The sequence below is a fragment of the Schistocerca americana genome, chromosome 7, assembly GCF_021461395.2.
Source record: "Schistocerca americana isolate TAMUIC-IGC-003095 chromosome 7, iqSchAmer2.1, whole genome shotgun sequence".
NCBI classification, from domain to species: domain Eukaryota; kingdom Metazoa; phylum Arthropoda; class Insecta; order Orthoptera; family Acrididae; genus Schistocerca; species Schistocerca americana.
This window is the reverse complement of record NC_060125.1, coordinates 348,085,016-348,110,082: the sequence shown is the minus strand read 5'-3', so window position 1 is coordinate 348,110,082 and position 25,067 is coordinate 348,085,016. Positions and strand designations below refer to the sequence as shown.

The following is a 25,067-nucleotide window of genomic DNA, read 5'->3' as shown; positions in this document are numbered from 1 at the left end:
TTTTTCACCGGCAACGGATCACGGACCTTAGTATGTGACTTAAATGTGAACTTCATAAGCCAGACTGTTGAAGAGAAAAAGGGGTCTTAAAAGACGGACGCACAGACAAAGGGATGAAAATCAAAAAAAGAATTTTCGTGTATTATAATTACAAATTAACAATTTTCGGATTTTTCGCATGTTTGTACCGTGTAACCTTGCTTATTGCGAAATTTGACGATTCTAGGTTATCGGGAAGCACGCTACAGATCTTGATGAGTTATTTTTCGAGTGAAAAAAAGAGTGACATAAAAGGCCGTATCTTTTAATTGAAGTGACTTAGAAGCTTAAAATGTTTAGACCCTCAAGGGACCATAGCCTTAATATGTGACGTAAATTTGAACTTGATACGTGAACCCGTCCCCGAGAGAAAGGGTTCTTAACTTGCGGGCGGACAGACAGATGGACGGGCAACAAAGCATCTGTCGGACAACAAAGCAGTCCTGTAAAGCCTCCATTTTCACATATTGAGACACGGAGCCCCAAACATTACCTTTATTACCCATTATTAAAGCTGGCATTGGCTCAGAAAGGAGTTCAACATGCAGCAACAAAAATTTTTGATCATGTGCCCAGTAATATAAAATGCCTGGCAGGCAGAAAAGCAAGTTTTAAATGTAATCGAAACTCATTTACTTTGAACAAGTCTTTTTATTCCATGGACGAATTTATATTTAAAATTTAATATTCAATAAAAAACCGTTCCCGGTTTTTAAGTATTGTTACAGGAGTAGAAACAAAAAATTATGATTCAATCGATGTTAACACTTAATACGTGGAAATACGAGTATGTTGTAATGTGACTCATTTCACATCATTTCGATAAGAGAATCATTCGAATGGAACATGTAACCAACTAACCGAGCAAGGCCTCACAGACGTGGATGATGGTGACCGAGAAGACCAGATCTTGCGTCATGTGATTTTTCGACAAGCCGGAAGAACGTCTAGGGGTTCGGTGAGGGCAATGAGGACGTTTACACAGTGGTTCTCAAATGGAACTCTGACCAAGCAGTGGATTTCTGTCCTCGAGGAACAGAACGATTGGTACAGCAGCCTTCAGACCATTACTTACTATTGAGAAATAGTGTCGTGTATCTTTGTCCCTTTGAATCGTAGTGCAACAATCAATAAAAGTTGCACGATCTGCCATAGTAATTTGTAACTTACTTTTTAAATTCCCTCCTACGTAACGGTCATCTAAGCCAAACATTATGACTTTTCACTTAATAGCATTTTGGTCCAACTTTGGAAGACCATACAACAGTGAGTCTGCGTAAGGTATGGTTTCGGCACGTATTTGGTAGGTTTCTGCTGGTATGTGGCACCAGATAGCTACACACACAGGTCAGACATTTACCCGTAAATTACGGGCTGCTGGATTGTGGTCGGTGAGCTACCACCCGACCCAATACTGACCCAAATGAGTTGCATTGGGTTCTGATCAGGCGAGTTTTATGACGAGGACATCAGTGTGAATTGACTACCATGCTCCACAACTATTTCATGTTCTGGGCATCCGCAGCTGTTGAAAGGCGTGATGTTAGGAAAAATTCCGCTAACAGTTGGTAAAATTGTTGTTTTTTTATTTTAGTATAAAAAGGAAAATTGACAGTTCATGTTGAATAACCAATTAGAATTAAAGCATTCTGGCTCATTTTGATTGTTTATGCGATTAGATATAGCATTAGTCCGTCATAATATCCTGTATTATTCTCGCTTGTTTAGGTAGCTACTCAACGCTCCCAGTCATGAGTGTGTGACGTCACATTATCCACATGGATAGGCAGCAAGCTAGTCTCTCTTAGTCGTTCGTGTGGGCCGCTTTTGCTTTTTTCCCAGTGCCGGGTCGCCCGGCTGGCAGACCGGTAAGACGTGCCACCCGACACATTACATACAGTAATCTGCTTAGTACCGCGACCAATCATGTTAGCAGTGGCAATTCTCTGTCACCAATCCGGCCCTTCTAAAATTCTTAGCGTCCTCTGACTGTAAAACATTTATCGTTTTCCTTTTAGATGCAGGCAAATTTTTAAAACTTTGCTCTGCAATCACAAGTTTCACCTATCATCGGTTAGTCCTAAATGTATGGAGAAAATCTTTGTTACTTTTCGTTCGCCAAGTATTGAGAAAATTCACTGAATAGTAAATTTCGACTAGGCGCGATGGATATACTTGTGACCTTTTAACGTTTGAGTATATTTTAGACATTTCTTCATTAATTTTAATATCTACAAAATATTGTGACACTGTACTTTGCGCGTTACCATGTTGGTTGCGCCTGATGATGCAGCTTTAGACGGCGAAACCGGTTGTTTTGCAATGATCAAAATTTTTAGGAGCTGTTAGCGGAATTCTACCTAACATCACACTGTAGTGCGATTCTGGCATGAAAACAGAAACCGTTATTGTACACTGTGTTATTGTTCGCTGTAAATTTTCTGAGTAATACTTAATATGTGTGAGTTTCGCTTAAGAGTGCTACAAGAAAACCGTAAGTAAAAGTTTTGTTCCAAATTATTACAAATTAAATAATTCCTCGTGTTTACATGTTACAGTAACGGTAACAGAATAATGCACCAGGTTCACACTTAGCAGACATAACTCAAAAATCTCAAAATATACTATCACGCACTTGAGTATGGGAGTGATTTCCCGATACGCGTTGTGCAAGAAATAAACAAAAGGAAATTGTAACTAGCCGCTGTAAAAGTTACTTCATAATCAGAAAACTCGTCTGACAACCATTGCTAGAAACAGACTGGCAGCGTCAACAATTTAAAGTCATTGAATTTTCAAAATTCTTAAATTGTGCCCTATTTTTCTTAACTTCTACACTATTAGTATCTGCACTCCCAGTTTATCCAGTTATGTATCTTGTAGCACATACTCTCTTTAACGTTCCTCTTGGGCTGGTAAAAGTTTTGGATATATGTTATTTTCATCTTGCACTTTGCCCACTGAAATTTTATCATCAATCTGGAGCAACATTGCGTTTTACATATGTTCGAGTCATTGCCAGACGTGGAAGGGATAGACAAAGGTCCTTCCGACTGGATATTAGATCCCGGTCTTTTATGTTCGTGGTCTGACACGCACTCATTGAGTTACAGAACCATATAAAAATGCAGTATATAATCTCGAAAGAGGTACTGCATAATTGAGGCATAAAATCAGTTGACTGGTCTTTGTGTCTAGGTTAGCTGAGTACTAAAGCTGGTTGGAGAACTGAAGAAATAAACAGAAGATTAAAAATACCCTTGATTGCTTTTAGTAAACTGAATGGGTGCTTTAAAAATAAGCTTTCGCTATGTCTGAAACGGAAAGAGTGTATGTTTCCAGTAATGACTAACAGTAGTGGGGCATGGACTTTTAATGGGAAAGCCGACCAAGGACTTTGCGTCCGACAGATAGCAGAAAGCTCACTCGGGTGGATGTCATAAGTATAGTTACTAGGAAAATTAGATTAAAGCTGTGTGCCGGACCGAGACTTGAAGTCGGGAACTTTGCCTCTACTGACTGAGCTACCCAAGCACGACCAACGACGCGTCCTCACAGCTTTTCTTCCGCCAGTACCTCGTCTCCTACCTTCCAAACTTCGCAGAAGTTCACCTGCGAAACTTGAGGGTCTAGCACTCCTGGAGAAAAAGATATTGCGGAAACATGGCTCAGCCTCAGTCTGAGGGATGTGTCCGGAATTAAATTTTCACTCTGCAGCGGAGTGTGCGCTGATATGAAACTTCCTGGCAGATTAAAACTGAGTACCGGACCGAGACGAACTCGCAACCTACACCTTCGGCTGTCAATTGCTCAATTGGTAGGAATATAGAATCTTCCTGTTGCCCTTCACCCACAGCTCGGAGCCTATCTTGTGGGAAAAGGGCAAACTGAGCTATACTCGACAGATGCTTTCTAAATCCGTGCTGATTTGTGGACGCAAGTTTTTCTCTTTCAAGGAAATTTACTATATTCGACTCAGGATATGATCAAGAATTCTGCAGCAAACCGACATTAAGGATATTGTATACTTATATGGATATGGTGTCTGTTCTTTCGGACATGCCCGAAAGAACAGACACCATATCCATATAAATATATAGTTCTGGCAATACCGGCCATGACCTTCTTCTTCTGTGGGGATGCACACACATTCCCCGAACTCTTACGGGACTTGGTAAGAATGTCTTCCACGAGTAATGAGTTTGTTGGGGTGGGGCACTATGAATGTGGTGTGTGTGGACGTACAAGGTGAGAATGTGGGTCTCACGGGAGGCGAGCGCGAGATAATTCCTACAGTCGCGCTATCCTCTGTGCCCTCGGTGGCTCAGATGGATGGAGCGTCTGCCATGTAAGCAGGAGATCCTGGGTTCGATTTCCGGTCGGGGCACACATTTTCACCTGTCCCCGTTTATATGTATCAACGTTCGTCAGCAGCTGAAGGTATTAATATAATTCTAATTTCGTTAAGGATATTGGCCTGTGGTTTTGTGGGTCCGTATTTCTACCTTCTTATTTGTGAGAGTGACCTGCGCTATTTTCCAGTCCCTTGGGACTCTGCAGTGGGCGAGACGTAGATGATTAAGGCAGGGTTCTCATTCAAATGAGGGAAAAAATAGGCAAAGTTTGGAAATGTTTTTTAGGCAATGAAAAGACATACAAAGGATATTTTTAGGGATTATGGTTGACCTTACTTTGAACTTTGTTTTAGATTTTCAGTACAAAAAAAGACAAAATTGCGCCCGTAATTATGGTTTGATCAAATCTGAAGTACGCAGACTACTTGGAGTGTAGACCTTCAGGAGTTATCTGAAATAAAAAAAAATGGATGGTTTGTTTCACTCTTTATTGCTTTATAAAAATAGTTAATATTAACAAATTTCATATATTATAGATATAAACTCCCAACAAAAGTGTTTACTTTTCGGGGGTCAAAGTTAGAAGTTAAACGGTTGAACTGTTTTTATTTTACGCTGCACTCAGTTTTGAAAAATCGTTTCTCGAGAAAAACTTCTTTAACGTTTAGATAAAACTGTTGTGTGTATTATTAGTTCAATTTGCATAAAAACTACGTGTTGTTATATAGTTCTGATGTTGCCGGACAGAAATCTGAAGTTAGATTTTCAAAATTCAAAATGGCTAATCAAATATGATGGACCAAAAATTACGTTCTGACAAAAAGTTGACAAAAAAGTGCTTTCGTTACTTATGTTTAGTCTGCAACTCCAGGACCATGTATCAGCCCTCCCTCTAGCTAGAATTGTTCCTGGAGAGCAGTTCCCTCGTTCTCCTTGGTGAGAAAAGCCGTCTGGCTGAGCTGTATATGCTGCGTTCGGCACCCTGCACCCGTTGTTCACCAGCTTTCTCGACGAATATCTTTGCATGCATTCTGTAATATAAATCATTGTTTGAACGTGCGCCATGGCACGACAAGTTCTGTACCAGAGCCGTGCGTCTTAAGCTGAGAGTGTCTCACGTAGGCCGTGACACTGCTTCGAACAATGGGCGATAGAAACTTTTGTAACGCACGGATTAAAAAATTCTTCTAGACACATACCTTCCAAAAATACAATAAAAAGAAGTCAAATTTTCAATCATTTTGAATGAGAGCCTGGTCTTAATGCAAGGTAAATAAGGGGCCACTAACGAAGAGTACTCTCTGTAAAAGTGAACTGGGGTGCCCTGCTGACGTGGCGACTTCTTTGGTTTGGCTGCTTCAGATGCTTTCCACCAACATTTAAATAAGATTTCTAAATAAGAAACGCGCTGCTTAATCTCTACTTGTACTGCTAATCACCTTGTGCGGTTGCGCGGAAATTCTAAACAGTAGCACACTTCATAGGAATTTAACGTTTGTTGCACGCCTCTTCTCGGCGTTGCAGTTGTAACTGCAACTCTTCAGCTTCGTTTCATCATTCGTGACTCACAGTAAGTATGCCAGTGGGGCTCAAGTAATATACATGGTGGTCCACTGATCGTGACCGGGCCAAATATCTCACGAAATAAGCATCAAACGAAAAACTACAAAGAACGAAACTTGTCTAGCTTGAAGGGGGAAACCAGATGGCGCTATGGTTGGCCCGCTAGATGGCGCTGCCATAGGTCAAACGGACATCAACTGCGTTTTTTTAAAAATAGGAACCACCATTGTTTATTACATATTCGTGGAGGATGGCGCTGTAATAGTCACAAATATATGGGTCACAATTTTAGACGAACAGTTGGTAACGGGTAGGTTTTTTAAAGTAAAATACAGAACGTAGGTACGTTTGAACATTTTATTTTGGTTGTTCCAATGTGATACATGTACCTTTGTGAACTTATTTCTGAGAACGCATGCTGTTACAGCGTGATTACCTGTAAATACCACATTAATGCAATAAATGCTCAAAATGATGTCTGCCAACCTCAATGCATTTGGCAATACGTGTAACTACATTCCTCTCAACAGCGAGTAGTTCGCCTTCCGTAATGTTCGCACATGCATTGACAATGCGGTGACGCATGTTGTCAGACGTTGTCGGTGGATCACGATAGCAAATATCCTTCAAATTTCCCCACAGAAAGAAATCCGGGGACGTCACATCCGGTGAACGTGCGGGGGATGGTATTGTGCTTCGACGACCAATCCACCTGTCATGAAATATGCTATTCAATACCGCTTCAACCGCATGCGAGCTATGTGCCGAACATCCATCATGTTGGAAGTACATCGCCATTCTGTCATGCAGTGAAACATCTTGTAGTAACATCGGTAGAACATTACGTAGGAAATCAGCATACATTGCACCATTTAGATTGCCATCGATAAAATGGGGCCAATTATCCTTGCTCCAATAATGCCGCACCATACATTAACCCGCCAAGGTCGCTGATGTTCCGCTTGTCGCAGCCATCGTGGATTTTCCGTTGCCCAATAGTGCATATTATGCCGGTTTACGCTACCCCTGTTGGTGAATGACGCTTCGTCGCTAAATAGAACGCGTGCAAAAAATCTGTCATCGTCCTGTAATTTATCTTGTGCCCAGTGGCAGAACTGTACACGACGTTCAAAGTCGTCGCCATGCAATTCCTGGTGCATAGAAATATGGTACGGGTGCAATCGTTGTTAATGTAGCATTCTCGACACCGACGTTTTTGAGATTCCCGATTCTCGCGCAGTTTGTCTGCTACTGATGTGCGTTTCATTTGTTGCAGGTCGTGCTTGACGTTTCACATGTGGCTGAACACTTCCTGTTTGCTTAAATAACGTAACTATCCGGCGACCGGTCCTGACACCTGGATGATGTCGTCCAGGATACCGAGCAACATACATAGCACACGCCCGTTGGGCATTTTGATCACAATAGCCTTACATCAACACGATATCGGCCTTTTCCGCAATTGGTAAACGGTCCATTTTAACACGGGTAATTTATCACGAAGCAAATACCGTCCGCACTGGCGGAATGTTACGTGATACCACGTACTTACACGTTTGTGACTATTACAGCGCCATCTATCACATAGCGAAAGAAGTGGTCCCACTAAAACATTCATATTTCTTTACGTACTACACGAGTATGTAATAAAAGATGGTGGTTCCTATTTTAAAAAACGCAATTGATATTCGTTTGACCTATGGCAGCGCCATCTAGCGGTCAACCATAGCGCCATCTGGTTTCCCCCTTCAGGCTAGAAAAGTTTCGTTCTTTGTAGTTTTTTCGTTTGATGCTTATTTCGTGAGATATTTGGCCCGGTCACGATCAATGGACCACCATGTAGAAAGCAAATGACAATTAATCACCTAGGATTTACTTGCACGACACCGAAATCTGAGTTATGCGGAGCTGACACTCGGCGTCCCTCGTAGGACTACTGTCGGGCCCTTCAGGTGGGTCAGAACGGTGTTAGTGAGAGTGCGCCGGGCTGTGTTGAGCGCAGTGCGACTACAGTGGACGTCTTGTGTCTGTTGGCAGCCCACGCGCGACGCGACGGGCGCCGCCATCGCCGTGTTCACCGCGAGGAAGCACTACCCGCAGGAGTCGACGCACCAGACAACGCTGCAGGTAGGTACCGCAACGCCGCCGCCGCTGCTGCTGCGCATTGGACTTCCAGTTGTGGTATCTGGCGTGCAAATTTCAGCCTTTGTTGCCGATAAACATCAGTCAGCGTAGGTGCATGAACGAGGTAACTGCTGCGGAGGCCCATATGCAGCAACGTTCAGTGAATGGTCGTCGAATAATCAATCTTCGAGGCCCCTTGGTTTATCTGTGCGGTCATTTGCACAACAGCTGCACATCTGTTCACCCCTGTCAATGCTTGTCATCTATGGCCCATGGTGTACCACTGTCGTCTCAGTGCCAGTTTTGGATAGCACCATTTTGCCAAGAACGATACACTTTAAACAAGACGGCACGTGAACAGGCCAGACGCTGTTGGCGAGCGGTTCTAGGCGCTTCAGTCTGGAACCGCGCGACCGCTACGGTCGCAGGTTCGAATCCTGCCTCGGGCATGGATGTGTGTGCTGCCCTTAGGTTTGTTAGGTTTAAGTAGTTCTAAGTTCTAGGGGACTGATGACCTCAGAAGTTTAAGTCTCATAGTGCTCAGATCCATTTGAACAATGTGAACAGTTTACAAACTTAGCTGTTCCGGAAATGCTTCCATCCCCAGCCAGAAAGCCAATGATCATGTCCATTCGTACGTCAGATAAATCACTCCGTTTCCACATTACGAAACCGACTGCACTATTTCCCGCGTCCCTCCGATACGCTTTGTATACTCTCCACTACTAATGCTGCTACCTGCCGAGTGCGAGTGTTTGTTGCACGTTTATGACCAACATAGGCGGTAATCACATTAATGAGACTTGCTACGTCGAGGTATTGTCGTCATCACAGTCTTCCATATTGAGGTTGATAAGTCTGTAAATAGACTGAATCTCTGGGGGCGAAGCTGTGGGTGCGGCTGCTTAAAGAGATGCACGGGCCAATCAGACTCGCAGCGGTAGGTCATGTGATGTTAGCGTCCTCTGGTGGTCCGCCCCCGGTAGCTGAGTGGTCAGCGCGATGGAATGTCAATCCTAAGGGCCCGGGTTCGGTTCCCGGCTGGGTCGGAGATTTTTCTCCGCTCAGGGACTGGGTGTTGTGTTGTCCTAATCATCATTATTTCATCCCCATCGACGCGCAAGTCGCCGAAGTGGCGTCAAATCGAAAGACGGCACCAGGCGAACGGTCTACTCGAAGGGAGGCCGTAGTCACACCACATTATATTATTATAGCGTCCTCTGGTGGCGTGTATTCGTGCCGCCTCCCATCAGAGAGAGCCACCAATGGAAGAGCGGCTTCGCCCAGCGGCACGCTGGCAACAGGTTTAAAAGTGCCGTCTCGCACGTCTCTGTGAGCGACTTGAAAACTATTGACAACTACAGAGTTTTTAGTTAGTGACTTTGGAGTGGTGAGAAGTGTAACATTCCAACTTACGTTGTCGACTCGTATTTAGACTGATTCATATTTTCAGCAGTGCAGAGAATTAATTTGGGTCCGCCAAAAAACGTTTCGGATTAAATCGGTGGGGATTTTAGTATCTGCTCCTGTGACGTTTTGGCTCCTTACAAGAATAATTTCCATGGCAGTTCCAAAAAAACACTGGCGTCATCTCGCCCAACTATGTATCACTATGAGGGCTCGATCACTTACCCGCAAAAGTTTTTAGACGGTAACTACCGCTCGCATTTGCCATTTAGTAGTGTGGACCAAACAGCAGATCTAAAAGAAACTGCAATTCCAGCTTTCACGGTCAGCCTTTACATCCTTGGTGGGTTTAGCTATGTGGGTATTAGGGAGCGAATGACGTCACGTCCCGACGCGTGCGGATTTTCTTCCTTTATGTACGAGCTACTACGCTCTATGTTTGTTGCAACTGTTTCTCCTTTATTTTCTTCCACATTTCTCTCATCATTTCTCCATGTTTCTCTTTTCTGTCCCAGTGGCTCCAATCATCTTCTTCGGTATTTCATGAAAAGCTTTTGAATTGTGCAATTTCTTTGTGAGCGGCAGTCGTTCCTCAGTATCTTGTGGAATAATTCGGAGTTCATCTATGTCACTTACAATTTCATCGCGCCATGTGTCACTCCTTTTTAATTATCCGAAATAAGTGAACAGCCTTTTTGTCGGTCTGTTGGGACTCATCTTTTAGATGTGACTACAGAAAGCTATTCATGTTTTCCTAATTATGTCTGTAAATTTTTCAGTCTTGGTAAACAAATTCACTATTTAACCTCTTCTGTATTGTCTCTCTTTTCTGTCCCAGTAGCTCCAATCATCTTCTTCGGTTTTTCATGAAAAGATTTTGAATTGTGCAATTTCTTTGTGAGCGGCAGTCGTTCCTCAATATCTTGTGGAATAATTCGGAGTTCGTCTATGTCTCTTACAATTTATTCGCGCCATGTGTCACTCCTTTTTAATTATCCGAAATAAGTGAACAGCCTTTTTGTCGGTCTGTTGGGGCTCATCTTTTAGATGTGACTACAGAAAGCTATTCATGTTTTCCTAATTATGTCTGTAAGATTTTCAGTCTTGGTATACAAATTCACTATTTAACCTCTTCTGTATTGTTTGCTCTTTGGCTTGTCCCAATATTTTCTTTAGTACTTTTCTTTCTACGATTTCCAGTTCTTCAGTCATCGGCTTTTTCTTCAGAGGTAAACCTGATGTGCTTCTGGGCGAATCACTGTAGTGCACTGTCTAAGCTTAGCATTGAGAGATATTGATTTCTTATTCTAGAAGGTGTAATGGGCATAAGTGCAGAAATTTCTGTTGGTGATGAGAACGGTGCATTTAACAACATTTTATTAGAATTTACCTCATATGCAGACTAAGAATTGTAGCCATTATAAGTCGTATGTTTTTCGGTTGATTAGTACATCCAAGTACATGTGGCAAAAGCAAGCCATTATGTTTATTTTCCACTATGCAGCAGGTCAGGCGTTGAACTATGGACGCGTGGACACAAAACGGCTAGTCTATACTAACAGGCTTAGTCCACTTAGTGATGCAGTAAAACCATGCACAAAACATCACGCCGTAAAGTTTGTGACATATTTATGGGAAGTCTGTTGGATGCAGAGAAAAAAAAACATGCAACACACTGATGTGTGTACATATTAAGGCATCACTTTAAAAATATCTGCACTTATACCCTGTATGCATCCTTATTGAGGTAATACGCTATTTACACCTTATTAACTCGTGGTGTAATGGCTTCTTCCTCCGAAATTTTCTGTTCGGTTATTCGTCCTAGATATTTGAATGTGTTAGTTTTGTCAGATTTTCTGTACGTTGTTTCCTTTGTCTTGGGAGCTGCCTTAATGCTCGTCATAATTTTTTTTTTACCTTATAGGTTTCAGGAGTAGTCTTATTTCGCCAGATATTGTTATTTAAGATAAAGGTACACACGCTACATTAGTCTGAATTCAGTAAAAAATATAAAAAGTGATTCAACGTGATAATTATTCATCAAAATACGAGCCACAAAATTTTAACATTATATCCAACTGTATATGTACGTAACTAAACAGGAGATAAGATCCTCAAATCTGAAAGGTTGAAACGGCAAACATATTTGCGCGATTACGTATAAACAGTTCAGCTTCCTCAGCTTGTTCACGCTTTAAGGTCGTTAAACACTAATCTTCCTTCCTTCCTTCCTTCCTTTAAGTTTGAAAATTAACTGCCTCCTTTACCATCTCAGTATGTCTCCAGCTTTAGAAGACGAATCGTTGGGCACAGAATAATAGCTTAGACAATGGTCACCAAACATGGTCAGTTCATCCAGTATGCTGACAGACTTCAATTTTCTGGACGAAACGTATGCAGCACGACACTGTGATACAGTCTTAACTTGTGTTTACAATACTAGATATTCACACATGTGACCTCCTGGCCGCTTGGCGTCTTAAATTAAGTACGTTCAATTTTAAATAATTGTAGGCCTACTTAGATTTTGAACCTAGATTTTGTACAAAATAGTGATGCGGCCCGCACTCACAATATTGTCAGTTATCCGGTCAAGTGTGACAAAAGTTTGATAACCTCTGCCTTAGACCATAGCTTAGTACCTGCATAACAAAAATAAGCAAGGATCTAACATAATCTCCTGCCAGCCGGGGTGGCCGAGCGGTTATAGGCACTACAGTATGGAACCGCGCGACCGCTACGGTCGCAGGTTCGAATCCTGCCTCGGTCATGGATGTGTGTGATGTCCTTAGGTTAGTTAGGTTTAAATAGTTCTAAGTTCTAGGGGACTGATGACCTCTGAAGTTAAATCCCATAGTGCTCAGAGCCATTTGAACGATAATCTCCTATTTACCATGATCTACTGCGATACTCGGACACTACACGTCATGTCATTAATGTAGAGAGCGTTGACGTTTCAGGTCCTAACACGATTGCCACAGTAAATTGCAGCTCCACTTACGTTGATGATGCTTCAAGACCACATCACATTTCGTTTTGTGCGTGACAGCCACTGCGTAGAAGGGGACTGCGTGGCTGTGGCAGGCGGGAAAGAGGACCTCCAGCTAAACGTGTGGGCCAGGCAGGAAGAGATAGCGAGCCGGAAGCTGCCTCTCACTCGAGTACATTCACCCGCACATACTCCGCGGCGACCTCGCATATCTACGGCACTGTGAGGACACTCTCACATAAGCTCAACGGACGAAAAATTAGTTACCCCAGTGCGCGCAAACACAGATGGATCGCTAAGCCTTTAAGTTACGTCCACGCGATGGCTTTTTTGTGTTCAACTTTGCGCATGCGTATAAATTTCCAACGGCGCAACTACAGACGACAGGCAGCTGGCGCCTATGTTTGTTTGATTGCGTGGTGTGTTGAGGATATGCTGCGAAGAGATTTATGTGCAGTAATCTCTATTGACTCCAAAGGAAGCACGCTTTAATTCATAGATTATTGAGGACAAAGAAAAGTCGTATGGATAGCCGCCGATAAAGATTATTTCGACAAAAATTTGAAATGTGATGCCCTGAGGTCAAGCACTAAATAAAAAGTCTCCGTACATATTACTGTAAAGAACAAGACCTCGTTTTTAAGTTTCGAAGTAGGAAAACAAATTTACGAAAAGTGAACATGAATACTGTGGCTGGATATTTGAATATTTATGCTGTGGCGAATTAATAGCGCAACAACTGAGGTGCCTGATCTCTGAATCTCTGAACAAATAAAATGTAGGGGGGTGGGAGTGGTATGTGTAGCTCCTCAACAAAATATTAGAAATAGAAACCAAATACACCGACGATGCAAAAAAAATCGGAAACGCAACCTCCGTTGTGGTGGATTTTGACGTCTATGAAATTCGCAAATTTGTCGAGTCCGAGGTTGTTAATCTATATATCATAATCTTCCATTGTTTTAAGTTGTGTGAAGAATTTTTTTATAAAATAAAATTCAAATGACGGATTGAAAGTTAATGAACCTTCACATAATGACTAAGAATCACCCTAACTAATTTTCAGTCTCAGGAGTAATTGCTGTACGCTTTGTTTAGATATGCGAAATAAATAGTTCAAACTGGTATATAAGTCGTCGGTTACTGGCTAACAGAAGTTACTGCCAGTGTTATCACAGCGGTTTTCGAAGCAGAAACTCTGAAGTCTCGCTGTGACGCCTTTTTTAAATTTGGAGACAGAACGTTGTCGTCACATTGTATTTCTCATATCTTTGTATTTAAATACTTCTTTACATGAAGCAGCTTTTACATTTTCTTTCTTTGTCGTCTTTTTATCACAATTAACGCAGCAAAAGTTCCCAAACAAAGATTAGGATCCGTAGCAGACTCCTTGCGCTGTAATGCAACGTGTGGAAACGAGAACGCCAGCGTACATGCGTTCTTTCCACAAATTTTTGTGCGTTCTCTTTTCTTCCCGTGCGCCTGCAATTGCGCACGATGAAAGAGGTATCGTGTGGACATACCTTTCCGGATGGAGCAGCGATGAAGTCACATGCTCAATCTTACGCGCACTGCCTCTACGTTAGCATAAGGCACTAGCGATCTGTAAGACGTTTATGTCTTAAACGGACATTGGAAGAAAACCTGAGTCACTGTTATACGTAAATTAAAGGTGGAGAGGGAAGAAAGGAAAGGAGAGGGATCACTGCTATCAGTTGCATTGGGACATTACGCGGAACCGGCGGCGATGGGTGAAAATGTGTTCTGGACCGGGATTGGAACCCTGGATCTCCTGCTTACAAGGCAGGTGCGGTAACCACTGCACCATCCACGACACGGTGATGTCGCAACTGCACGGACTATCTCGGCTCGCCTTGCCTCACGGCCGATCCACACTCCCATTGAGTGCCACATATCCACAGTCTATTTCCCCCATATCCGCTCTTCCGCGATTCTCACAGGAGGTCGGACGTATTTGTACATCCGCACTGAAGAAGATGGCTTCATTGCCCAGCTAGGCCTATCAAATTACATGAATGTGTCATGTCTGTTCTTTTGGACATGTCCACACATTCATATAAGTGTGTGAATGTGCGGACGTGACAAAGTGGCAAAAAGGAGTAGTCGTGTTTTGCCGTACCCATGACCGTTTGGTGCGTGAAGTTGGTAGATTTGTTGCACCATTTTTGCACCAGTGCCTGTCGGAGCTCCTGAAGTGTCGTAGAGGTTTGAAGACGTGCAGCGATACGTCGACCGAGAGCATCCCAGACGTGCTCGACGGCGTTTAGGTCTGGAGAACAGGCAGGCCACTCCATTCGCCTGATATCTTTTGTTTCAAGGTACTCCTCCACGATGGCAGCTCGGTGGGGCTGTGCGTTATCGTCCATCAGGAGGAAGGTGGGACCCACTGCACCCCTGAAAAGGCGGACATATTGGTGCAAAATGACGTCCCAATACACCCGACCTGTTACAATTCCTATGTCGAAGACATGCAGGTAGTTACGTGCACCAATCATAATCCCACCCCACACCATCAAATCACGACCTCCATACAGGTCCCTTTCAAGGACATTAAAGTGTTGATATCTGGTTCCTGATTCACGCCAGATGAAAACCCTGCGAGAATCACTGTTCAGACTATACCTGGACTCGTCCGTGAACATAACCACTGTTCCAATGACCATGTACTGTGTTCATGACACCAGGCTTTATGGGCTCTCCTGTGACCAGGAGTCAGTGGAATGCACCTTGCAGGTCCCCGGGCGAATAAACCATGTGTGGTGTCACCGCCAGACACCACACTTGCTAGGTGGTAGCCTTTTTTCGGCCGCGGTCCGTTAGTATACGTCGGACCCGCGTTTCGCCACTATCAGTGATTGCAGACCGAGCGCCGCCACACGGCAGGTCTAGTCTAGAGAGACTCACTAGCACTCGCCCCAGTTGTACAGCCGACTTTGCTAGCGATGTTTCACTGTTTACAGACGCTCTCATTTGCCGAGACGACAGTTTAGCATAGCCTTCAGCTACGTCATTTGCTACGACCTAGCAAGGCGCCATATTCAGTTACTATATGTCTTCTGAACAGATAATATTGTGAATCGTGTACCGTCAAGAGCGACGTTCCGCATTAATGGATTAAAGTTAAGTATGAAACTAATTACGTCCGCTTTCAGAATTCTCATTCCTTGTCGTGTTCCAGACCTCACGTCAGTATAGTTCTTCCCTCCTCACGCCAGCCTGCGTGAACTAAACGCGTGCATTTCGGCCTCCTCTATTAACACGGTGTTGGCTCTTCTGCCAACCCAACAGTCGTCTGTAGACTGCGAGTCTGGAGACAACTGTTCCAGGGGCTGCGGTAAGGTCCCGAGCAAGGCTACCTGCGGTACTCTTGGCCGTTGCGGGCACTGATGCTGAGATATCGGTCTTCTTGTGGTGTTGTACACTGTGGACGTCCCGTGCTGTAGCGCCTGGACACGTTTCCTGTCTGCTGGAATCGTTGCCATAGTCTTGAAATCACACTTTGTGGCACACGGAGGGCCCGTGCTACGACCTGTTGTGTTTGACCAGCCTCCAGTCGCCCTAGTATTCTACCCCTCATAAGGTCATCAATATGTGTTCTTTGAGCCTTTTTCAACACACAGTCACCATTAGCACGTCTGAAAACGTCTGCAAACTTTCTCGCTGCGCCGTACTCTGACATGCACCAACAAACCCTTGCGTACGTGGACTGCTGCCAGCGCCACCGTGCGACGACCGCAGGTCAAATGCACCGCATGGTCATACCCCGAGGTGATTTAAACCCGCAAACCGCCTACCAGAGCGTTGTTTCACCTAATGTCAGCATTATCCTGAATTTATGAGCATGAGTGTAGATTCCAGAAACAGAGATATCCGAAATTCTACTTTATCTGTTCGTGCCTGAGGCCACCCTCTGCTAATGGCGTCTTTGGATGCGACACGGAGGGGTGTGTGGTCAGCACACCGCTGTAACAGTCTTTGTCGGGTTTCTTTATCTTGGAGCCGCTACTACTCGGTCGAGTAGCTCCCCAGTTGCTCTCACGAGGCTGAGTGCGCCCCGCACCAGTCCTACCACCGAGGATCAGTCCGTGGCAGTGCCGGTAATCGAACCCTAGTCCTTCGCATGACAGTCAGCAGTACTGACTACTCAGCTACGGAGGTGGATATATACGTTAAAGCTAACAGGCAGTCATTGTTTCTACGCGCCCTTCGTGAATAGGACATATTGTACCAGAACTACCCTCCGTTACACACTGTTAAGTAGCTTGAATAGTATACAGGAAACATTGCTCACAAACAAATAAAAAAAAGATGTTATGTGGACATGTGTCCGGAAACGCTTAATTTCCATGTTAGAGCTCATTTTAGTTTCGTCAGTATGTACTGTACTTCCTCGATTCACCGCCAGTTGGCCCAATTGAAGGAAGGTAATGTTGACTACGCTGCTTGTGTTGACATCCGACTCATTGCTCTACAGTACCAGCATCAAGCACATCAGTACGTAGCATCAACAGGTTAGTGTTTATCACGAACTTGGTTTTGTAGTCAGTGCAATGTTTACAAATGCGGAGTTGGCAGATGCCCATTTGATGTATGGATTAGCACGGAGCAATAGCCGTGGCGCGTTACGTTTGCATCGAGACAGATTTCTAGAACGAAGGTGTCCCGACAGGAAGACGTTCGAAGCAACTGATCTGCGTCTTAGGGAGCACGGGATATTCCAGACATTCCAGTCTGTGACTCGCGACTGGGGAAGATCTAGAACGACGAGGACACCTGCAATGGACGAGGCAATTCTTCGTGCAGTTGACGATAACCCTAATGTCAGCGTCAGAGAAGTTGCTGCTGTACAAGGTAACGTTGACCACGTCACTGTATGAAGAGTGCTACGGGAGAACCAGTTGTTTCCGCACCATGTACAGCGTGTGCAGGCACTATCAGCAGCTAATTGGCCTCCACGGGTACACTTCTGCGAATGGTTCATCCAACAATGTGTCAATTCTCATTTCAGTGCAAATGTTCTCTTTACGGATGAGGCTTCATTCCAACGTGATCAAATTGTAAATTTTCACAATCAACATGTGTGGGCTGAGGAGAATCCGCACGCAATTGTGCAACTGCGTCATCAACACACATTTTCTGTGAAAGTTTGGGCAGGCATTGTTGGTGATGTCTTGATTGGGCCCCATGTTCTTCCACCTACGCTCAATGGAGCACGTTATCATGATTTCATACGGGATACTCTACCTGTGCTGCTAGAACATGTGCCTTTCCAAGTACGACACAACATGTGGTTCATGCACGATGGAGCTCCTGCACATTTCAGACGAAGTGTTCGTACGCTTCTCAACAACAGATTCGGTGAGCGATGGATTGGTAGAGGCGGACCAATTCCATGGCCTCCACGCTCTCCTGACCTCAACCCTCTTGACTTTCATTTATGGGGGCATTTGAAAGTTCTTGTCTACGCAACTCCGGTACCAAATGTAGAGACTCTTCGTGCTCCTATTGTGGACGGCTGTGATACAATACGCCATTCTCCAGGGCTGCATCAGCGCATCAGGGATTCCATGCGACGGAGGGTGGATGCATGTATCCTCGCTAACGGAGGACATTTTGAACATTTCCTGTAACAAAGTATTTGAAGTCATGCTGGTACGTTCTGTTGCTGTGTGTTCCCATTCCATGATTAATGTGATTTGAAGAGAAGTAATAAAATGAGCTCTAACATGGAAAGTAAGCGTTTCCAGACCCATGTCCACATAACATAGTTTCTTTCTTTGTGTGTGAGGAATGTTTCCTGAAAGTTTGGCCGTACCTTTTTGTAACACCCTGTATATGTAGAGTATGTGTGTTCGTGTCTGGCGTGGTAGCGCTCAGGCGAAAAGATACGCCCGGAGGGTGGACCAAGCCTCCTTTGGTGGCCAGTGAGACGGATGAAAGCAGACACGTGCGGGCACGGGTGCGGCCACGGGCAAACACGTGGCAGTGGCTTCTCATAAAGTGCGGCTTTGGCCCGCCGCCGCCATATTGCCCACTGTGCGCGCGGTACAGCTTCCGCGTTGGCGGAAACGTGGGAGCCAGAGGCCTCCGGTTGCCGGCTGCTGGTTGCTGGGGGTTGGGGGAGGACTGAAGAGACGCGACTGGCGTGGGCGGAGGGAAGACCGGCACGTGTCCGCCGCGACAACACTGCCGCTCACCGCAATAACACCGTGTGGACGTGGGCGCGATTAAATCAGCTTCTGCTGCTAACAAGGGTGCTGGTACTTCAGTGCTGTTGATTTCCCTGTTCTGTTTTACTTTATAAACCGTCTAATGACTACTGTAACAGATCCGTCAGCCTTTCAGACGTCGTTACCTGCAAACACAGTTCAAATTACTATCGGGTCGTAATTTCTTCAGTGATGTAATTTTAATGCCTTTCTAGCAACGTTTTGATCTCGAAATCGACATTATCTGACAAGAAAGATGCTACACCCAGAAGACATGGTCGAATATCAATGTAAGGTACTACACGTAGACACGATCTGCGGGTAAATGATTGGAGTTGCAATTCTCTTTGACAGAGCAGCCACCAGAATGTGTTGGTGTTGCAGCCTAGTGCAAGTCTTTTGAGTTGACGCCACTTCGGCGACCTGCATGTCGATGGGGATGATGATATGACGAAGAAGACAACACAACACCCAGTCCCTGAGAGTAGAAAATCTCCAGCGCAGCCGGGAATCGAACCCGGGCCCCTTTGCATGTCATTCCGTCGCGCTGACCACTTTTTTTTTTTTTTGTTCGCTGCGTTTGGTCTTGGCGGACGTCACATGACATCCATTCAATTTGATCATTGATTCCTTTACTCAGTTTTTTTTATTGCAGAGGGCAGCCAGCCCTTTGACCGAACACTCAGCTATCGAGGTGGACATTATGAAACTGGATAGGGTTGAAGATTACACATGTCCATGAATGATTATGAAGATAAGTGCGAATAATACTTATTGAAATGCTGTGTACGTGCTGCGGTGGACAGAATAATGGCGAGGTTAATGACTGATCCACCTTACAAGAAGTGTTCAGAAAGTCCCTCACCCTTCGCAATGCACTTTTCATCGCATTGGAAGGTATGTTCTCTTGCTCATCGATCATCATCTCGGATGGCTTTAATGCGGGCACCAGCGTCGGTGATGCGAGACAAGTTCTTCTTCGTAGCGTACACATCTCCCTTTAACCAGCACCGTGAACAGTAGTCTAATGGTGTTACGTCGGGTGATCCGCCAGGCCACTTAATGAACCAGCCAAGGCCAATCCACCGTTGAGGAAATGTGTTATTCACACACTGGAATACTCGTCTGTTACACTGAATCGGTGATCATCATGTTGCACGGACAGCTGCCGTCGTTTCTCTAATGTCACGTCTTCCAAATGTCCAGGTAGGTATTCTATCAGGAAAAGCGCGTTGCTACGGCTGTCATGCGGTTTGGCAGGAACACAGGCCTTATCATCAGGTCATCAATCGTACCACACCAGACGTTTACTGAGAAACAAACCTGGAATCTTGTTTCCCTGTGGTCAAGTGGGTTCTCCGTCATCCATGCATAAGAATTGAGAGTATTCATGACGAGAATGGGTGTAAACGTAGCCTCAGCTATAAATAAAGTGTATTGCATGTCACTGTGTACAGGCAAGCATTCACAAAATTGTTGTCTGCTTACTGAGTCACCTGGATGCAGATGATGTACGGACTGCACTTGGAAGGAGTACATGCCTTCAGAACATAACGTAAGGCATACTCGCGTTTGTGGAATATAGAGCGGACGGCTAATACCGTTTACTGGTGATGGTTGGGACTCGGCTGTACCATAGCAGCGTTGTCTTCCCTTTCCTCAGCTAACTGGACGGCCTCACGTTCTGATGTAACGTGTTCCGGATTCACGTAATGTTTGAAAAAACCTTGGGAAATGCCCTGGCGTCCGCAGCTCGTGGTCGTGCGCTAGCGTTCTCGCTTCCCACGCCCGGGTTCCCGGGTTCGATTCCCGGCGGGGTCAGGGATTTTCTCGGCCTCGTGATGACTGTGTGTTGTGTGCTGTCCTTAGGTTAGTTAGGTTTAATTAGTTCTAAGTTCTAGGGGACTGATGACCGTAGATGTTAAGTCCCATAGTGCTCAGAGCCATTTGAGCCAAATACCCTGGCACACGGGGTTCGCCTCTGGTATTCTGTCACAGCCGCACAGACACTCCCACTACAGTACTCATACACCACGTGTGCGCATTCTGCATGGGTGAACATACGTGGCACGTTGGTATTCACGGACACGGTGGACTTCAACACTCAAGCACGACTCGCACACAGCCTCACGATTGTACACTGATCCAAACGACGATTGTTTGCTTCCAGCTGTTGCCTCGGTACGACGTCAAAGTGCTGTCATCTGTTGGGAGATGTGTCCACAGCTCGTGGTCTAGCGGCTAGCGTTGCTGCCTCTGGATCACGGCGTCCCGGGTTCGGTTCCCGGCCGAGTTGAGGATTTTATCTGAGACTCGTTGTTTGTGTTGTCCTCGTCATTTCATAATCATTTATGGACGTAGCGAGACTGGACTGTGTAAATATTGGGACTTTGTACGGGCGCTGATAACTGCGCAGTTGAGCGCCCCACAAATCAACCATCATCATCATCATCATCATCATCATCATCAGAGTAGAGAGAAGGATAAAGACTTTTGAAAATGAAGCCGGCCGCGGTGGTCTCGCGGTTCTAGACGCGCAGCCCGGAACCGTGCGACTGCTACGGTCGCAGGTTCGAATCCTGCCTCGGGCATGTATGTTTGTGATGTCCTTAGGTTAGTTAGGTTTAAGTAGTTCTAAGTTCTAGGGGACTAATGACCACAGCAGTTGAGTCCCATAGTGCGCAGAGCCATTTGAACCATTTTTGAAAATGAAACCCCGTGGAACTTATTTGGACCAATTTCTGACGAAGAAGAATGGTGAAGAAGAAAGAAAAGGGAACGCTGTAATGAACCATATAATGTTACAACAGATATGACGAAGAGACTGTGACGAGCCGACGACGCCTGTGGAAGAGAGGAGGGATTAAGATTGAGAGAAGCGTTGGAGAAGAAACACGGAGACCTTTAGGCAGACCGAAAATAAGATTGAGAGACCAAGTGGCCAAGGAACTTCAGAAACATGGAGCAAGGTAAGAAGATCCCAAGAACAGAACGCTGCGAAGGAGGTTATTTGATGAGGCGAAAAACTGATCGCGATTTGTGGGGCCAGGAGAGTCAAAGCAAGTAAAACTAAAAATTACTAGATAAATTGAAGACCCTTCTGAGATTAAAACATAGGATGAACAAGTTGGTGGACGTTCTCCTAGCTTCTTCAACTCTTCACTAGTAAAAGCGATTGTAGATTGGAAGAATAAATTGGTTGTATCTAACAAAAAAAGTGAAATACCAAATGGCTGCAAAATGGATCGTCTCAGAATTATTGTTCAAATGTCTGTGAATTCCTAAGGGGCCAAACTGCTAAGGACATCGGTCCCTAGTCTTACACACTACTTAAACTTAGATTAACTTATGCTAAGAACAGCACACACACACACACACACACACACACACACACACACACATGCCCGAGGGAGGACTCGAACCTCAGACGGTAGGAGCCGCACGAACCGTGGCAAGAAGCCTCAGACCGCGCGGCTACACCGCGCGGCGAGAATTAATGGTTTAGCATTCGTTGATAATTTGTAAATTTTGGCATACGGTGGACAGACATCACAAAAGCAGATAGAAATACTGTACTTAAACACAGCAGGAAAATCGGAGTACAAATCTCCTTCGGGAAAAAAACCACAGGTAAAGACAAACAACAAGAGCGCACCACCAAAATTAAGCACGGGGTACGGCTATGCCAGGACAGGCAAATTCTAATATCTGTGTGTAATCGTCTAACCTAATTAAGGGAGTAATCATCTAACCTAACTGAGAGGAAAAGGGACTTAAGTGTGTATAATAAAAACTCGTTCCCTACACATGCAAAAATTCAGCGTTACAAGGGAGTGCTTTGTCCATATGCATCAGCAACAGTAATTCTTGTATCACGAAAAGAAAATGAAAGTATCTGCAAAAAGGAAAGAAAAATTGTGAGGAATATATTAGGGAATAGAAAGACAGCAGGAACATTTAAATTAAGAAATAACATAGAAGGTTACAAATACGTAGGGAAACTTACAGACGGAGTTGGAAAGACTAATGTACTATGGGCATGGCCAAAGAATGAGTCCGTGTAAACTGACAAGAAAATTGCACAGCAATTCGAAAATTTAAGAGCCAGACCGAATTCGGAAAGAAAGTGCATGAAGGCCTGGAAGAAACTACCCAAATAGTCAAAAAATTGAAGACAGAACAAAATATAGAAACAAAATTAAGACCTGAGGAGTTTCCCAAGGCAAAGCAGTTCCAAAAAAAGACGAGGTATATTAGTGCATTCCATTCACAAGACTGGACCAATGGTTTAGTAGAAATGACACAGGCTTTTCACCATCATGCCCAAAGTATTGAGTGACATTACAGCGTCTTTAAAGAAACTCACGTCAGATTTAGCAGTAAGAGTATCTGCAAAATTTCTCTTTCCACAGCAATCTGAAAATACGGCCGAGGCTTCTTTCTACGTTTGACTGTTTGGCTGTTTTTCTCGCAAATCGATTATTTTTTTTTTAGCATCTGTCATTTGTCTTGAATAACGCAATATTTTTGCAGGCAACAAACACACACTTACTAATAAATACCTTGTTCAGGCTTTCCAGAATAAGACTTAGGTTGCTGATATCTCTCCGATGTTCCTGCCTTTTTGGGACCCAATATATTGCAAGCCATGAAAATAGCAATGCCACGAAAAATTACACGTCACCATAACGCCATCTACATTCCGCATTTATGCTTCGTGTAAGAAGGAGAAACGAGTACCAGCACGTGTCGGAATTCAATGTTGTCCAGATCAGGGTCCATCGAGTCTGCTGTTTATCATTCCACGATATTGCTGCTCGCGTTGGTCCAGATGACACTACTGCAAAGCGAATACAGAATCAGTGGATTCAGGAGGGCAATACTCACCGCCATGCAGGGTCACAATGGTCCCACGCTGCTAGAAAAAAATTGGAAATTTCTGGTAGGGTCTTATGGGACCAAACTGCTGAGGTTATCGGTTCCTAAGCTTAGACACTACTGAATCTAACTTGAACTAACTTACGCTAAGGACGACACACACACCCATGCCAGAGGGAGGATTCGAACACCAACGGGAGAAGCCGCGCGGACCTTGACACTACGCTACTAGAGCCAGAGGTCTAAGACATCATAGACCACTCTGCAGGATCGTACGGACACGTCATATACCGTGGGTCAGGTATTCACACGTACTTTACGACGACGTCTGAAGCACCACAGACTGTCATCACAGCGATCATTGTGGTACCTTCCATTGACGCGGTGCCAGAGTGTGGTGCGTCGGCTGGAGTGCAACCAGCAACATTGTTCGGTTCTGTGCACAGCACCATGATGGGTATATCCGTTTGTGGAGGTTCTGAGGAGAACAAGCATTGCCAGACTGCATTCGTCACGTGGTGGGACGAAATTGTGAAGGCCCAGGGAACTGTCGTCTCTACAGGTTGAGAGTTCGGAGTGCGAGAGTGTGGTTTCGTGACTCAAGATTGGCTGTAACTACATTTATTGCAGAATTTATATAATGCAGATAGTTTTTCTGTGGCACTGAGTGAAGATGGCAAAAAGGCGCTTATGGCTGAATGTTGTTGACTCATACGTCCCAGAGGCATATTGGAGGTTAGGAACCGCACCTTCAACAGGGATAACTTTGTGCAGGATGCCGACTCTGAAGTCTGTAGGCACTGACTGCCCAGCCAGGAAGCTGCCTGCCATTGTGGCACGCTACGTTACTGCAGCACTTTCGAAGGCCTCGTAGTAACACCCAGGTCCACAGTCAACGGGATGACTGTACCATGCAGAAGTATGCTCTGGCCTCCCAACAACAGATGGCCAAGACTCCGGTAGCTTTTCACAGATACATTCACGGAGATCGTCTGGCCAGCAGCTAGTTGATCACCTTCGCAGAATGTTGGTCGTTCTTCACATCAGCGGCAGTGCATCAGGTGGGTTGGTGTCTTAATGTTGAAGTTACCAGATGAATATTAGGCAGCATATTGTGGAACAGCCTTGACATTTGTTGTAACTCACAAGACTGTCGCAACTAAACAGGCTAGAGGAGTATAGAATGGCCTCTGTGCTTCAGAAGTCCATGTATCGACTCTTGCTGATCACGTTGACGAGCTGTTGTGATGATATAATTTTGTTCCATTTTGTAAAGTTTTCAGCTCTTTACACTGTACTTCAGTGTCCCAGATGTGGCTTTCATCTCTTCACCATGGCTCTGTCTGCAATATCAGCGACTGAAAGTCGTTCTTGCGTTAGATTGACGTGTTGTTACGGCACCTTGCGGAGCTGTCAGAATGATGTTATGATGCGGTCATCATGCCGTGGGCGCACTCAGCACTCCCTGTTCGAGGGTGT

General features: G+C 44.7%; 1 protein-coding gene across 2 annotated transcripts in view; it reads left to right on the top strand.

The window, feature by feature from the left end:
* LOC124622283 (tyrosine-protein phosphatase non-receptor type 9) overlaps positions 1-25,067 on the top strand; it is a 774,832-nt gene that overhangs the window by 335,730 nt on the left and 414,035 nt on the right. For both annotated transcript variants that reach the window (XM_047147950.1, XM_047147951.1), the window contains exon 3: positions 7,995-8,084. In XM_047147950.1, the coding sequence (XP_047003906.1) occupies positions 7,995-8,084 (90 nt within the window). The remainder of the gene's footprint in view (positions 1-7,994; positions 8,085-25,067) is intronic.